The sequence below is a fragment of the Oryza brachyantha genome, chromosome 1, assembly GCF_000231095.2.
Source record: "Oryza brachyantha chromosome 1, ObraRS2, whole genome shotgun sequence".
NCBI lineage: Eukaryota > Viridiplantae > Streptophyta > Magnoliopsida > Poales > Poaceae > Oryza > Oryza brachyantha.
In genome coordinates, this window is record NC_023163.2 from 24,392,898 (window position 1) to 24,408,555 (window position 15,658).

A 15,658-nucleotide genomic window follows, 5' to 3' on the forward strand; every position below is an offset into this window, starting at 1 on the left:
AATGTGAAAGCATCACAGATGGAGCTTATTAGGTGATTCCAAATGAATCACCATTTTTTTCCCTGAATCCACCGGTACAAAACTGCCCCCAAAAGCAAGTAACACGAGTCAATTACAAGACAACTTCCAGGATGTGCTCAACCAGCAAACATCACTAGCTGAATCCTTAGAACACTGCTTTAGGTGATTTTAAGATGTTATTCTCGGAGGGAGTTGTTACGCTATCATTGTTCACTTCAGTTTTGTGACTGCGGCATGGATGGCATCTGCAAGATGGGGTATCGTCCTGCCGCTCAAACCAGCCATACTGATCCTCCTGCAAGAGACATATTTTGCTTGTAGAGATGAGTAGTCACAAAGGAACAATTAGTAAAAAGAACTACCAATGAAATGGTAAGTTAGATCGTCAAATGTTTGAGAACTGTTCGTACAACCGCAGACTTGGATCATCCAAATGAATTTTATGAGAACATATGCTTTTTCGTTAAATTAGACAATTACCCATCAGATGTCATGTAAATGTGGTACTCCTGCCTCATGAAGGCCACTTGATCACTATTGAGCCCAGTGAAAGTAAACATTCCAATCTGCTTAATAATGTGGCTCCAATCTCCAGGTGTTTCTGCATGATGTTATCATGTCAACAATGCTCAAATGCACAGGCCATAGAGATCAGAGTTAGAGAATGAAGCGAAAATGCAAAAACAAAAACAAAAACAAAAACAAAACAAAACAGATTAGGTAATCATAACAGCCCAGCTACCATTAAGGTTATCAGTGCAAGCCAAGTAGATCATACAGACATTTTAAAAATAGATTGGTTTAATAACTAATTGGAGTTTAGGGAATTTATCACAGAAGTTTGATTAATAAACTTGAAAACAATGAACCCAATACAATGCTATACAGTTTTCTCACAGCCAGAGAAATTCTAATTTAAACAATTACATAATAAACTCAATTGCGCCATTCGCAGAAAAAATAAAGAAGGGGAAATAATACTGAATTGTTATAACATAGGAGTTGGCAGAAACTATTACCTCTCGTTTTCAAGGCATCAAAAAGCTGTTGCCTCATGCTAATAATCCTGTCAGCCATCGCCTTCAACTCCACAGTCCATTCATTGAACATCACACTAGTAAAACCATAATCAATAAGAACTCAGAACCACCTTTTATTCCCTGAATCTGCCTCCAGGCACGCTTTTTTCTACATAGTTCACAATAATTATGACATCAATGTTACCTGTCCTTAAGTATGGTAGCCACGATAGATGCACCATGAATAGGAGGGTTTGAATACATAGGCCTAATTACAAGCTTGAGTTGACTTTCAACCCTGACAGCTACATCAGCACTTCCACAAACCTGAAATACAAAGTTACATTCTATAAACTTTTTCTATGCAACTAAATAGGATTTAGTGAGATAGCCGGCATGAGATGAAATGAAATAACGACACAGATCTAAATGTATGACAGGTAAACATCAGTTACTACCATGAACAGCAAGAAGATGGCAGCAACCTCAGTCAAGTCTAAGAAGTATGTATGGGCAAGCCACAACTTGACAATTATTAGAGTGAAGATATCTTACAATGCTTAAAGCACCAACACGCTCTCCATACAATCCCATGTTCTTAGCGTAGCTCTGGGCCATGAGCAATTCACCACCATCAGCAACAAACATGCGCACTGATTGAGCATCTTTGTCAAGACTTCCACTTGCAAATCCCTGAACAAATAAAGCATTTCATGCATTACAATGATTTTGAAATCTATTTGGAACTGAATATCATGTGAACAGAAATCAATGGAATTTATGGCTACAGAAAGGAAAAAAAAAGCCATATGTCATGCTTCCTAAGAACAAGACGCATACGTATTAAGTTGCAATTATTGACCTGATAAGCACTGTCAAAGAATGGCAGCAATGCTTTTGATCTCATCAATTGCCTGATCTGTTCCCACTGATCCAACGTTGGATCTACTCCAGTAGGGTTGTGGGCACAAGCATGAAGCAGTACAATTGCACCTGAAGGAGCTGAACCGAGATCTTCTAACAGCCCTGTAACACCAAAACACATCCTTGATCAGGTCAGACAGGTGCAAATAATCTTCATCATAATTATAAGCTCCTCCATGGAAAATTGACGTCAATACCTTGGAAATCCAGTCCACGGGTTGCAGGATCATAGTAGCGGTAACTCCTGACAGTCAAGCCAGCTAAAGTGAACACTTTGGGGTGATTTCCCCAGGTTGGCTGCGGAATGTAGATTGTGCGCTGGAGGACACATTTGTAATTTAGCGATCACATTTTGCAGTGTACCGTAGAACCATAGCAATTCATATCTATAAAGGAGCCAGGACAGTCCTTACTTCATGATAATGCCTTGCAAGAAATTCACCTCCCACCCTTAAAGAACCAGTTCCTGACAAGCACTGCACTGTAGCCACCCTACTCTCTTGAATGGCAGGACTGCTCCAATAAAGAGTACAATCAGTTTTGTGAATTACCTAAAACAAGAATAAGCCAAAAGTAGCCAAAGGATCTGAAGATGCCACTTTAGTGAGAGAATTTTACAGTTTGTTATGAAGATTGACACTATAATCTTTGGTCAAAGGTAACAGATGGAGGAACATACCTGTCAGCACCAAAGATAAGCTTAGCACTCAGCTTATTGAATTCGGCCAGTCCAGTTATTGGCAGGTACTCCTTAACACGTGACCTAGTCAAAGCAAGTAATCGCAGGTAAAATACAACTGCAAATATCAGCATAACTTTCCTGTCAAATATAACCAACGATTTCTTTTCTGTAAACCCATCCAAGAAATAATCTATACATAAAAGATGTTTACCATGTGCACAAAAGTGCATTGCTTGTAAATCGTCAAATTGTACCGCTAAAGAAATTAAATCATCTACAGAGAATTCCTTTGTAGATAGTGCCAACTAATAAGGCAATAGTTGGATACCCAGCACTGCAAGTACATCAACCAATCCTACACGCTAGTATAAGAACAGTAAGGGTCCGTTTAATTCCTAAAAACAACGGATTGAATCTTTAGACACCTAAATAGAGCATTAAACATAGATAAATAAAAAAACTAATTGGACAGTTAGGGAAAATCGTGAGACGAATCTTTTAAGCCTACTTAATTCATGATTAGCCATAAGTGCTACAGTAACCTGTATGTACTAATGACGGATTAATTAGGCTCAAAAGATTCGTCTCGTGTTTCCAGACGAGCTAATTCTTTTTTTTCATTTGCGTCCAAAAACACTTAAACATTCGACATAACACCTAAAAATTTTATTTTCATGAAGCATAGACAGGGCCTAAAGCAAAAAAAAAAAGACCTGAAATGTTATAAAATCAGGTTGGTAGAACAGGAAAGGTCACTAAAAGACCAAAGGTCAACAATTATTTTCTTAGAATAAAATAAGTCAGCCGGACGATTCATAGCAAAAACGGTGCCAAATACTAGTAGTATAATAAACAATATACTACTCATTACCAGAGGTTAGATCTAGAAGCAAGTTGAGCCGGCAAAGCCTAAGAACATCAACTCTGATATTTCAATCGCTTGAGTCTAAATCATGCGGATCATCTGGTTTTCAAATCAGACTTACGGGTTGTTGATCAGCATCTGCTCGGCATGCCTGACCACATTCAGCACCAGGGGCTTCCCTTCCTAATCCGATCAGAGCACAATATCGAAGTCAAATCCACCACCAATCCAAAGAAATGACGGAAAGCGCAAATTCAATTGAAATCCCCAAAACACCTTACCTCTGTCCGGTAGGCGCCGACGCCGAGGTTGACCTTCACCGGGCTGGGATCCTTGTTGTACGCGACCGTCACCTACGTCAATACCAGCACGAACACCGATCAGCTCGAGCAAACCAACGAAACCGCGCGATCGCGCCGAGACAAAGCAACCAGGCAAGGAGCGGGGTGGAGACAGCGATGGGAGAGAGATCGGGAGACAGCGACGGGAGAGAGATCGGGATGGGAGACGAGAGGGGCTTACTCCGAGGATGGGATCCTCCGGCGCCTGCGTGAGGCCAGCGAAGACGGACGACGACGCCATGGTGGGGAAAGCTTCGAGGGGAGAGTCGGCGGCGGCCGCGGAGGTGGTGGTGGTGGTTGCTGTTCGTGCGGAGGAAGGCAGTAGGTGGCGCACCAGCGTACTTAACCTGCGGTCGGTGCTAGGCTGCGCGCCGCGCACGTTAGCAGACGACATCGTGGCCCCGCTAGGGTGCGCCGCTCTTCGCCTTTCGGGCGCGGCCGCGCGGGGGAAACGAGGCGGGGAGCGGAGCGGCGTGCTGCGCAACCGGGTGCGGCCGCCGGGTCGCGCCTGGAAAAGGGAAAAACGGCGGGCGGCCGCTGCGGCTGACGTGGATAGCTGTTTCCGCGGAGCTCGCGGGACGCGACGCGAGTGCAAGTGCGCACCGTTCCTTGCTCGGTGGCGTACGTGGGCGCGGCACACGATGACTTTTTATATAGCCGAGTTTGGCCTGTTCGTGTGGGAAAGCGTGCCGTGGCGGCAAGGGCCACCTCCACGCCTCCTCGAGGTAAGGCTCAAAATATTGCCACGAATTAGACTTTTTTTTATAGAAAAATGGATCTAAACACGGGGCAAGAAAATGATAAATTTGTACTAGGACACGGATTACGTCTCACTTTTGTAATAAGAATAGCAACTTTTGCATGCCTCTAAATACCGACTTGTAAAAATACAATGTCAAAATTTTTACCACCAAAACTTGTCAATGACATTTGACATTTTAAATGCCTCTAAAGGACCTTAATGAGTAGAGTGATTCATTTCGATGGATTTGCAATCAAACAAGTATTGCGGACTTCAGAGTTAAAATTTAAATTTCATTGATTGTTTAGTTTTTTCATCAAATATTTAGTATAAAAAATACGTATATATATTATACATTATTTTTATTTATAAATATATTGTTCGTATTTTTTCATATAAAACACCCGATGTGCACGCCTTTGACCGAGGCTCTTAGCTGTGCCGTGCGCTGCTGTTGCTACCAGCGCGGCGAGGGAAGAGGGATTTGGGAATCGGCGACGTGCCTAGCTGCCTAGCACGATCGACGCGGCGGCGCGGTGGCCGGACTTGTGGAAGATGACACGGGCTCACCGGTGCAGCAGCTCAACGTCATCGGCGTGGGGACGTGATGTCATCGTGTTATCGATCGGTCGTATTGGTCTTTACGCACCGTTGCTCTCCATATTGCGGGCCACGGATATGATCAAGTTCGAAGAAACCGCACTTGGCACGGCTCTCTGCTTCTTGATTTTTTTCCTCTTTTGTAGAAACTTCGCTCAATTTGGAATGTCAAATGGGGATTTTGCAACAATTGTACAGCAAACAGGTTGGTTGCTGAACTAAAGTAAAATTCAAAACAGGGATTTTTAACGCTTATTTGTTCATTTACAGTCCGTGTAGTTTTATATTTCTTTAGCTGTACTGTGTTGTCTGTGCACGCGCCGTAAAACACCACCAGTCCACCATGGCACCGTGCCATGTCTTCATGGTAAGTCACGATCTCAAAGCTGCCTTGCGAACGTGGTCTCGTGATGTAGAACGCAGATGAGGAGAACAGTTTTTAGGACGCATCCACCCATTCACCTAAATAATTATTAAAAATAAAAAATAATAAAGTAAGTTAATATGAGATATATTACTCTACAAAAATACAAAATACATGTTTAAATTCAAATTCTATACATTACAATAAAAATAAATTAAACTGAAACCGATACACACGTTCATGCTTATTTTTATTTTTTTGTGTAGCTCGAAGAAGTCTAATTTGAATTTAATTATGTAGTGATACGTCTGATATAATCTATCATATTAGGTTTTTTCTGACTGTTTGGTAACATGTAAGAAGCAGTTTACCACTTTCCCTGCAGACGTGGGCGTCCCGTCTAGAAGTCATCCTCGCACCCCAGGGCTTTCCTGACTTTGTCCAGAGTGGAGGAGACCAGGCCCGTCGCGGCCTCCAGCGAGTCCGTCGCGAGCGTCGCCGCCGGCGACGAGCTGGCCAGGACTTGAAACGCTACGGTGACCAACGACCCGGCCCCAGCCGCCACGTTCCCCGACGCGGTGATCACGGCCGGCCTGGACTCCAGCCCATCCGGCATCACCGAGATGAACCCGCAGGGCAGGAAGGCCACGCCGCTCGAGTCGTGCCCGGCGGTGACCGGCTGCAGCGCGGCGGCGTCGATCGCTGCGTACGCGGTCGTGGACTCGCAGGGGTTGGTGCAGATGTCCTGGAGGACCCACTTGCCGCCCCCGCTCCCTCCTCCGTCTTCCGGTCGCACGGCCTGCCATGCGATGCATGCACTCAGTGTACGTGGCTAGCTACCGTCTACGAGATGCAGTTGCAGCTACTCCGGTTTGCAGTGAAATGTAACGTACGTAGACGGTGACGCAGTTGGTACGGTCCTTCCCCTTTGCGAGATTCACGCAGATTTGAAGAGAGTTTCCCGGTAGCATCACATCCCACTGCAACAAGTTTGATGGGTCATGGTGATATGCAGGGATAAGTCGAGACGCAGCTACCGGTGCCCGCGCTCACCTCTGGTCTCCGTGATTCGTCCCTTAGTAAGTCGAGGATAGCCGTCGGATTCACCGGCAGCCACGTCGACAGCGCGGCGCAAGTGACCAGCCCCTGCGGCTCCCCAGGGTCGTCGCCGGAGTTCGTCCGGGACGACCACCAGATGTCGTCGCCGCCGCCACCTTTCGGCGCCCGGCTCCACATCATGTCACGCGATCCACCGATGGTGCGGCAGAGGCTCGACGTCATCCGGTGCGCCAGCTTCAGGACGCTCCTCCTGCCTGCGAGCGTGGAGACTCCTGCGCGGCAGGCAAAAATCGGTGAGACGGCCGGCCATCGATCACTCTCACACAGCGCGGCGTCGTTTCAGTAGCGGCGCGGCTCTACCGTTGGAGTCCCTCGTCGGAACGTTGGTCGCCACGGCGAAGACCATCCTCTCGCACTGGAGCTGGAGCGCGGCCACCCAGCGTCTCGCGCCGAACGCCACGCCGCTCGCGGTGACCGCCCGGTACACCGGCGGGACCGTGCGCCTGCGGCATCTGGTGTGCTCCACCCAGGTCACCTGGCCAAAAGCACGGTGCATATTGGGTTGAAACGGCTGTGCGAGCGTAGCGTGCGTCAGCTTGAAACGAACATAATGTGTCCCGTTCTATACTACGTACGTACCTTGCATTGGCCATTGGTCTGCTCTTCAATGACGCAACCGGAGGGTTTCTTGAAGCACCTGACCGGGGACGACGCGTGGACGCCTGCCTCAAACTCGTCGAACGTCGACACGTCGACGATGGCCCATCTCTCCGCGGCCAGCTTCTTGCAGTGGCGGGCGAAGTAGAACTCCCTCGTGGGGACCATTGGTGTCAGCATCTGGAGCTCTGCATACATCTGGAGCCATCGCCCGAGGTATAACACGTTTAGCGCTATGATTTTTGTGGGTTAGAAGCAGAGAAATTAAACCGCGAGATGGGATGGCTCGGGTCACCACCAGCTGCACTACGCCGTCTCGGCCATCGTCCTCGCCCGTGCTGATCACATCCAACACCGCTGCATTTGAGATCATGGAAGGGAATAGCTCCTTCCATCGCTCCTGCAAAAAAAGAAAAAAAGAAAATCATGAAATGCAGGTTCATGCAAGGTGTATATATGAGCTAGCGTCAGTGTATTCGCAGTCTCGCCATGCACATACCACGTCCATGAAAGCATGCACAAACTGCATCGTGTCAAGGTAAGCAAGTCCGCATTCCCTGGACACCTCAACCGACCACCCGGGCAGCTGATCGCCGGAACCATCGTGGTCGCGCCGGAACAAGCGCACGTACTCGTCGTAGTTCAGAATGTCCCTGCCGGTCTCGACGGCCCGCACCCACAGAGGCTCACCGGAGGAGCACATCGCCACCAGCTCGTCCAGAGCACGGCCGGCCAGCTCCAAGATCCTCGGCCTGTCGTCGTGGCCATGCAACGGTGGGCTCTTGCAGTTCGTCCGCGCAGCGGTCGCGGAGCGCGGCGGCGAGGCTGCTCCGTCGGCGGCGGTGGCCTTTCCTGGCGTCCCTCGCAGCTTCTCTATCTGAAACGAGTTCAACGTCAGTGTCGGTCAGCGCCATGCATGCCATGCAGCAGGCAGGAAACGGCGCATGCAAGACCTCGGCTTTGAGCTTGGCGTTCTCGAGGCGCAGCCGCTGTTCTCGGGTGGCCGCCGCGACGGCGGCGTCGCCGGAGGCTGCCGCGGCGCCGCAGTTTGGACAGCGAGATGGCTTCCTGGCGAGCTCTCTCATCGCGCGGTGCTCCTGCTGGAGCTTGTCCAGCACGGACTTGAGAAGCGAGTTCTCGTGCCGCTCCTGAATTGCCTGCACAGATCAGTATCACCAGGTATTCATTTGCTGTTTGCGGTTGATCCACGGGACGAAAAATTTCTGCTATTTACATACTGAACACTAGTAATTAGTCAGTGTACTAAAACAGTAGTTTGGTGACCAGCATGCAGGCGAGGTGAGATGATTAACCATTTAACCTTGATCTGAGTTCGCCGGTTCTGAAACCAGAACTTGACTTGTCGTGCAGAAAGGCCTAGCTGCTTGCTGAGCAGCTGCCGCTGCCTCTCATCTGGATGCGGGGATTCTTTGAATAGCCTGTTATTTTTTAAAAAAAAATCGTAGCACATCATTAAGAAACTATTAGTACGATACTCGCATGGTGATTGTTTGATTTTTTTTAGAAAAAATGTCACACTGAATATGTATAAATAAAAAATAATTTGTTAATAAAATTTTTATAAACATATTCATAGCGATATAGAAACAAGGTAAAAAAATAAACTACGATGAAAAAATCTCAAAATTACTCTAAATTTAATCTAAGATTTAAATTTTGGCGTAAAAACACGAAAAATGGGTTGTGATGTTTTTTTAAAAAAGGAAAAAGTCATTGTTCATCCTTTCTGGGCTGGGCATTATCCGATGATCCATTGGTCCTGGTTAGGTACCCATTCCACCCGGCCCAGTAGACAGGGGGGCCTCCAGTATGCATGCAGATACCTGTTGCTACGGGTATTCACGCAACAATCTCTGCATCACCGCATACACGCAGTGCTGCGAATTCAAGAGGAGTGGGCGTGCAGCCGTCCCGTGCATATGATCAGATCAACTGTTACTTAGCTAGAGGAACAAACTCACGCTTCCATAACTCTGATTTGTTCAGCGGTGTGCCTGTGGTAGTTCTTCCTCCTCTTCCTGTCGCCCCCTCCGTCGGCAGCGTCATGGCCGCCGTCCTCCCCGGAGCCACCGCCAGACTGGGACCGGCTGCCGCCTGGCCCCGTATTCCCACTGCTGCTGATCTCCACCGCCTCGCCTGCTGCAGCCTGCACCTCGTCGCCTTCCTCTAGCTCGTCTCCACCCGCCGCCGCCGCCGCAGGCGGTCCATTGTCCCGGCCAAACACACCTGCCTACACGGAGCACGTAAACGCATAGCAAATCAAAGAATTCCAACAAAGCGATGATCGAGTCGTCGAAAGAATGGGTGGGACACGAACAAGTGAGAGGGAGAGCACCGGAGCTGCGAAGAAGTCCTTGGTGCGTGGCGGCGGCCGGTTGGTCCCCATCTTCCTTTCTCCTGAAATCAGCTAGCTAGAGCAGATGGAAGCTGGCCGGCTTTGTTGATCGGTCAGGAAGACGGCAATGGCGGAATTGAAGAGTTAGGGAACAAAGAAGTTACTACGTGAGACCATCAGTATTCAGGAGGGACGAGTGCATGCTAAAAAGCCTACAACTGCTATACTGTTCGAATGGTACGAGCAGATCGAGAGACGGAGAGAAAGGCAGACAGGCAGTTAGGGATTGAATGGTAGTTATGTACGTGCAACCGGACGGCGCTTCTTGAATGAATGCGTGCGCCGATCGATCGGATATGATGTTGAACGGGCTCATCGAAGTGGTAAAAGCTTGTGCCAGGAGCTTACTAGGCTTAATTAGCTAATTGGCGAGAAATAAGTCCATGCATGATGATGCGCCGGCCAGCTACCAAATCCTATTTCCTGTAGACTCCTACATCGCACGCTACTACAGTCTACTTGCCTGCAGTCTGCAGACATCCCTGCGATGGTATGCTCGGCTCGGCTCGCCGTCTGCACGTCGGTCGCCCATTAACAGTAGTAGCTCATCCAACGAACGCCGAGACACGAAAACGCGGGGGTGTCCCGTGGGATACGTAAAAAATAATAAGATTAATTAATACTATTCCCGTTACAATAAAACTTTATTTTTTTTAGTTTCTGTGTTCTGTGTTTGACCATCTATCTTATTTAAAAATTTTAAAAAAACTCAAAAAAAATAATCACATGTAAGGTATTATTCATGTTTTATCGTATAATAACAATAAAAATATTAATCACATAAAAATTTCAAATAAGATAAAAGACTCAAAGATAACATCAAAAACTAAAAAATAAACTTATTTTAGACATGTCATTCTAGATTAATTAATTGTGGTACTACATTGTACCTTTTTCAATAGCTGGGGAGGAGTTTTAATTGTGAAAAAATTCCAATTCCCACGGTAACAATCCATTAGTCTCACCTCTACTTTCAAACAAGTGATCGAGAATAGAAGTGAAACTCTCGTTATCTATCACTCCATCAACCACTCCTATAAAATCTCTTTCTCAAAAGTTGTCAAACAACCCAACGGGTATCCACTCGAGGGATTAAAATCCATTTCTAGGGTCAACAATACTTTTCCTTGATGACGCACAACGTTGAGTGCATGTCCAGGTCGATCAGGAATTTACAGCCGGGGCCAAGGCAAAGCTAGCTAAACACATACATGACGATCAATGGACACTGGTTTGAGAAAATATGGAGAATTCAGTGATAGCAGATTGCCCATTGTTACCACTCAATACTGAATTCGTTATAGCGTGTGTCCTGAGCTATTCCGGTGGCGCTTTTGGCTCTTAAGCATGCCGCCTACCTTTCCTGAGAAATGACAAGATATTACTGCCATGATTGGCCTTCTTCTTGTGTCCTGCTAGAACAGTTGGAACGTCCTGCAAACGGGCATCTTGTTACGCTAAAATTGTCACAAGGAGGAGAAGCACGCTAACTAGGTAGTTTGATTTGCTAATGTAAATGCTGTCTAAAAGACTAGAACACAGTATTTCAATTGAAAAAAAAAGCATGCTCTTATCATATCAAGAGTATACCTCTGCTCTGAAAGAGAATGAACTCTTTGCAACCGCTGGGCTTTCAAAGTCTGAAGTTGCCACCGAACGTTCTCTCCCTAAAGACCAACAACATCATGAAAATAAACAAATAGTTAGGCCCCGCTTGAGATAGCCAAAATTAATGGATTATTTAATTTTATATAGCTATTTAAAGATATAAACAAACAAATTATCCCCTACAACATTGAAATGTTGTTATAGAAAAGTATCCCAAGAAAATTATATAGAAAAACTTTTGCACATAATATATAATTTAAAAGTTTAATAAGTGTACAAATAAAAATCCAAAATTTGGAATCAGAAAAGAGCAGGCCTAATCTACCACAAATATATCTGGAGAGAAGGCTTAATAAATAACTCGGAGAAACATGCCAATGCTATTATTATATCCAGGAAAACAAGACTATAGCCAGGTAACATAGAGAGAATGTTGATGGCACGATGAAACTATGTAAATCTTTCCATACATAGAAGACAGGCTTAGGACAACTGTACGGATTCATATATCAGTAAGCTTGTTCTATTAGGTATTTTACATGCTCCTTAGCGATTTGCACAGTTCTCTTCAAGTTCATAGCACATGACAACGTACCCTATTATGATCTCATCAGAAAAATTATTCAGGATTTCAGATAACATTTCTTCTAAGATTTACCTAAAATTCAAGATAATAAAGCAATACTTATCCATGAAAAATGTGTAACATAGTACTGACAACATTAATAACCATACGACTTTAGAACATGAGCAATATACCGAATTTACCAATAGTTGACTGAATATCGTATGGCTTGAAAGTACGAGTAGCTCCAGGTGTGGTTGGGCTGTTGGACTCCACAAGTTTTAAATCATCTTTTCTGTGTGGGGAACTACAAGTGTTATAACGTGGTGCAGATCGCAGGCTATAAATAGTAAAAAGGGAAAATTTTAGTCGGCATAAACCTGGAGTTAGTACCATTTCCTTCTTTGATTCCTCCAGTAGCTGTAGTGAAATATATAGTTAATTACTCAATGATAACAGAGTTGAAGCTGTCGAAATGATTATATCAACCACCCATTTTTACAAGTAATGGAGAACACAAAATCAAACGAGCTCGAGAATTTACATTGCAAGAGGTAACGCCGATGATACTGAATGGTGTCAGTGTCCCCACGTACAGTCAATACATTGAGAGTAATTGCATACTGTTCACATGTCAGGAGCCTCTGGTGCCACGAACATGAAGATACCATAAGATTAAAATGAGTGAAAGTACTCACCCTGAACCGTGAACTTTCAGAATCTACTACACTGACTTCTTAAAATTGGAACAGAAAAGTTACCCCTGAATCATACAGCCCCAAAGTAAAGTTAGGTGGTTCAATGAATTCCGGATCTTAAGTTACTTTTTCCAGATAATGAACTCTTACCTACGGTCATTTTCAGTGGGAGTTTTATTCTCATTAAATAGATTGTCATGCCAACATTTTTTATGTGTGACAATGAATTAATGAAGAGAGGTAAAATATGTTTAATTTACATCTAGTATATTGTATGTATTGCCATGAAACAACAAAATAAAACACATGTAATATATAAACTATTTGTAATATCAACTAAATGCTTATTTGGCAACTCTTGAAAACATATTTGCCATGAAACAACTAAATAAAACATACTACCTCCGTCCCATAATAACTTTATTTTTCGTTTTTCTATGTTCAACGTTTGACCATTCGTCTTATTTGAAAAAATTGTACAAAAAATTAAAAAAATTAGTTATGTATAAAGTACTATTCATGTTTTATCATCTAGTCAGAATAAAAATATTAATCATAAAAAATTTTAAATAAGACGAAGAGTCAAAACATTGTATCAAAAAACTAAAAAATGATCTTATTTCGGAACGAAGTAAGTGTGTATTGCTTATTTGGCACTCTTGAAAATACAACATCATCTTTTCGCTTATGTGGTTTGCCTTTTTCCCTGAAAAAGCAACAATCACCCCCTAAATGTTGCAAACTACAATTTTCTGTAAATTACAGTGACATTTGTTGCTATACGAAATTTAATCATTAGGTTCAGTTCATGACGCAATTAAGTGCTGACCTGCTTCAGGAAGTTCAGCCTCTTTTCTGTTCGTGTGATCTCGATCTTCTCCTGCATCTGGCGCTCGAGCTTGGATGACACAGTCCCCAAATGATCAATCACTGCTACAATCGCTTCGCAGATGTAACCCTTTGTGCTCTCCATAATTCTTCAGACGAAGCATGAAACAAAGCACCGCATGAACAAGTCAGGCAACGTTTCAGGCATGAGAAAACAAAAACGCTGTGGCGGCAGCCGGCAGATAACAATACTAGCTGAAGCTTTGCACTGACATCTTCTTCTTCTCGGTGCCGAGGAACGCCTTCTCGCAGCAGTCCGCCGCCTGGTACAGCTGGGAGCGAAGGTCCTTGAGCTCCTGCAGATCACACCTGCAAAGTTCAGAAACAGGCGAGACGAGCAAACGTACGAATCGGGGGGGCCCAGAGGCCAGAGAACTGCTCAACTCTGAGCGCGCCGTCGAACCCCTCGGCGCCTCCCGCAGTGCCGACGAGCGACGAGGACCCGCCGACCGGCGCCGCGCCGGAAGCCTCCTCCTCCTCGCCCCGTCGCCTCCCCGCCGCAACGGCCTCTGCCGCCTCCATCTCCGCCACTCCCTGTACACGCGCCAATGCCGGAGACGAGACGAGAGCGAAGCAGCGTGCTGTGTGAGCGCGTACGAATCCCACCCGCGGTGTGCAGGCAGCAGGCAGCAGCAGTACAGTGCTCGGTCGCCCGCTGCTAGGCTAGCGATGATGATGGAAGCTGAAAATGGCATGTGCAGAGGCGCGGGAAAGGGGTTCGCGCTCGGTGTCAGGAGGGAACCGGGGACCCGCAAGAGGACAAGGGGGGCGTCGCGCGTTCAGGCGGTCTCGTGACGCCTCCGTGGCGCGGCGCGGCGCGGTGCCGAACCGAGCGCCGGCCCAGCGTGCGCGCTGGAATCTATTATCGAGCGGGGCGCGCGACGCGGTAGCGTAACCGAGAGAACGAACGAACGAACGAACAAACGCGATCCCAGGGCTTTCCTCGTGTGAAGAGGATCAGCACGCCGAGCCGCGCCGAGTACGGGGACCGTGGGGGCGTGAGAGGTGGTACCGTGAGACTCGAACTCTTGGACGGCACCGCGCTGCGCCACAGCACCCAGTGCGGTGGGGGTGCCGGGTGCGGGGGGGCCACGGGGCATGCCGGGCGCCCTGCCGGTGCCACGGGGATCGCAGGTGGTGGATGGTAATCATACCTGATTAACCGTTTAACTGGGGTAAAAACACTATTAAGGCTGCTTTCGGCGTTAGAGTACTTGTCTCGCGTGAAAAACGTAAAACGTAGCAATAGATTAGTACATGAATCATTAATTATTAGTTATAAAAAATTATAAAATAGATTAATATGATCGCCATCTCAGACGGTAGCGACGGGACGACCTCGGCGGGCTACGACACCTCTCTCTCTCCTCTCTTTCTCCCCTATTTTCTGACGCTTTCTAACAAAGCTCTTGTGGACTCTATAGGTCACACGTGCCTCTGTGGGATACGGTGTATGGAGAGGTGGCAGGCCGGCTCCGACGTGGTGGGCTAGAGCCACCTGTCACATAAGAGCATAGTGCATGTTCTTACTGCTTCTTTGATTTCTTTACAGAGTTGCAAGAGAGCGTGCGATAGTGCTGGGTTTGCAACGTCGTGTCGTTATTATATCTGTTCCAGTTACGCACAGTAAATAAAGAAAAAAGAGTTGAACGTCTGGTGCAGTCAGGACTGGGAGCGCTCAAAGCACGACAACATGTTGTTGGTTGTCCTGCTCTGATGGAGGCACACCGGGAGGCGCAAGGTGAACCGGTCGAGCCGCAGCCCTTCCGGCGGCCAAAGCTGCCAGTGTGGCTATGGTGCACGGTGTCTGCAAGTGAACACGAAGGGAGGAAGAAGAGAAGTATAAGTGTATTCTTGTCCGTGATTGTATTATAGTGTATAGAAACTGATTAAGAGTTATAATATAGCGAAACCAAAATTCATGATGGTATTCTATTGAAACATATGTTTGAGTACATTATACTAGCAATTTTCTCGTCGCTAGAGGTGTAGCCAACATCTGTACTAGTACTTGAACCTTCACTGAAGCTGTAAGCCTAAGGCAATTTTTAGGAGTTGAGAAATTTCCTCCTTTATTAAACTTTTGAGTATATCTAATATCTAGATGTATTTTTTTTAAAAAAACGTAGAGCTATCAAATTTCTAGTGCAATAGTTTGGTACCTCGAGATACCTCACATATAAAGGTGACAAAATTTCCATCTATGCTA

At 46.1% G+C, this 15,658-nt stretch overlaps 3 protein-coding genes across 4 annotated transcripts; all 3 read right to left on the bottom strand.

Annotated features, from left to right (window-relative positions):
- Positions 1-3: 3 nt before the first annotated feature.
- LOC102702612 (aspartate aminotransferase, cytoplasmic) lies at positions 4-4,466 on the bottom strand. The gene is made up of 12 exons (XM_006644679.3): positions 4,034-4,466; positions 3,793-3,864; positions 3,633-3,694; positions 2,644-2,727; positions 2,378-2,477; positions 2,162-2,282; positions 1,903-2,066; positions 1,596-1,733; positions 1,246-1,367; positions 1,041-1,135; positions 502-622; positions 4-316 (listed from the first exon to the last, which is right to left on the bottom strand). The coding sequence occupies exons 1-12, from the start codon at positions 4,244-4,246 to the stop codon at positions 232-234; spliced, it is 1,377 nt and encodes a 458-aa protein (XP_006644742.1). The 5' UTR covers positions 4,247-4,466; the 3' UTR covers positions 4-231.
- Positions 4,467-5,373: 907 nt separating this feature from the next.
- LOC102702894 (homeobox-leucine zipper protein ROC9) lies at positions 5,374-9,681 on the bottom strand. Its single transcript, XM_015834461.2, has 12 exons — positions 9,613-9,681; positions 9,257-9,525; positions 8,596-8,713; positions 8,228-8,431; positions 7,774-8,151; positions 7,573-7,674; positions 7,257-7,472; positions 6,978-7,152; positions 6,612-6,889; positions 6,452-6,538; positions 5,930-6,357; positions 5,374-5,656 (listed from the first exon to the last, which is right to left on the bottom strand). Exons 1-11 carry the CDS (start codon positions 9,679-9,681, stop codon positions 5,959-5,961), a joined length of 2,295 nt encoding a protein of 764 aa, XP_015689947.2. The 3' UTR covers positions 5,374-5,656; positions 5,930-5,958.
- Positions 9,682-10,564: 883 nt separating this feature from the next.
- Positions 10,565-14,288, bottom strand: LOC102703167 (probable protein ABIL5). 2 transcript variants are annotated; one of them, XM_015839169.2, is made up of 8 exons: positions 13,834-14,288; positions 13,663-13,745; positions 13,391-13,538; positions 12,408-12,507; positions 12,244-12,283; positions 12,058-12,158; positions 11,281-11,357; positions 10,565-11,124 (listed from the first exon to the last, which is right to left on the bottom strand). In XM_015839169.2, exons 1-8 carry the CDS (start codon positions 13,969-13,971, stop codon positions 11,032-11,034), a joined length of 780 nt encoding a protein of 259 aa, XP_015694655.1. In that variant the 5' UTR covers positions 13,972-14,288; the 3' UTR covers positions 10,565-11,031. The 2 variants fall into 2 exon arrangements, with proteins under 2 accessions (XP_015694655.1, XP_006644744.1); XM_006644681.3 differs by having other exon boundaries at positions 10,566-11,124; positions 12,067-12,158; positions 13,834-14,286.
- Positions 14,289-15,658: the final 1,370 nt, after the last annotated feature.

Excerpts from the sequence above, each read along its gene's own strand:
- LOC102702894 (XM_015834461.2), bottom strand. The coding sequence starts at position 9,681 with ATGGGGACCAACCGGCCGCCGCCACGCACCAAGGACTTCTTCGCAGCT. Across the intron at positions 7,153-7,256 it reads AGACCAATGGCCAATGCAAG|GTGACCTGGGTGGAGCACAC; the intron begins GTACGTACGTAG and ends GCTTTTGGCCAG. Across the intron at positions 6,358-6,451 it reads CCAACTGCGTCACCGTCTAC|GCCGTGCGACCGGAAGACGG; the intron begins GTACGTTACATT and ends ATCGCATGGCAG.
- LOC102702612 (XM_006644679.3), bottom strand. The coding sequence starts at position 4,246 with ATGTCGTCTGCTAACGTGCGCGGCGCGCAGCCTAGCACCGACCGCAGG. Across the intron at positions 1,734-1,902 it reads TCTTTGACAGTGCTTATCAG|GGATTTGCAAGTGGAAGTCT; the intron begins GTCAATAATTGC and ends TTATTTGTTCAG. Across the intron at positions 1,368-1,595 it reads GTGTTGGTGCTTTAAGCATT|GTTTGTGGAAGTGCTGATGT; the intron begins GTAAGATATCTT and ends TTTGTATTTCAG.
- LOC102703167 (XM_015839169.2), bottom strand. The coding sequence starts at position 13,971 with ATGGAGGCGGCAGAGGCCGTTGCGGCGGGGAGGCGACGGGGCGAGGAG. Across the intron at positions 11,358-12,057 it reads GTCAACTATTGGTAAATTCG|GGAGAGAACGTTCGGTGGCA; the intron begins GTATATTGCTCA and ends GTTGGTCTTTAG. Across the intron at positions 11,125-11,280 it reads CATTCTCTTTCAGAGCAGAG|GACGTTCCAACTGTTCTAGC; the intron begins GTATACTCTTGA and ends GCCCGTTTGCAG.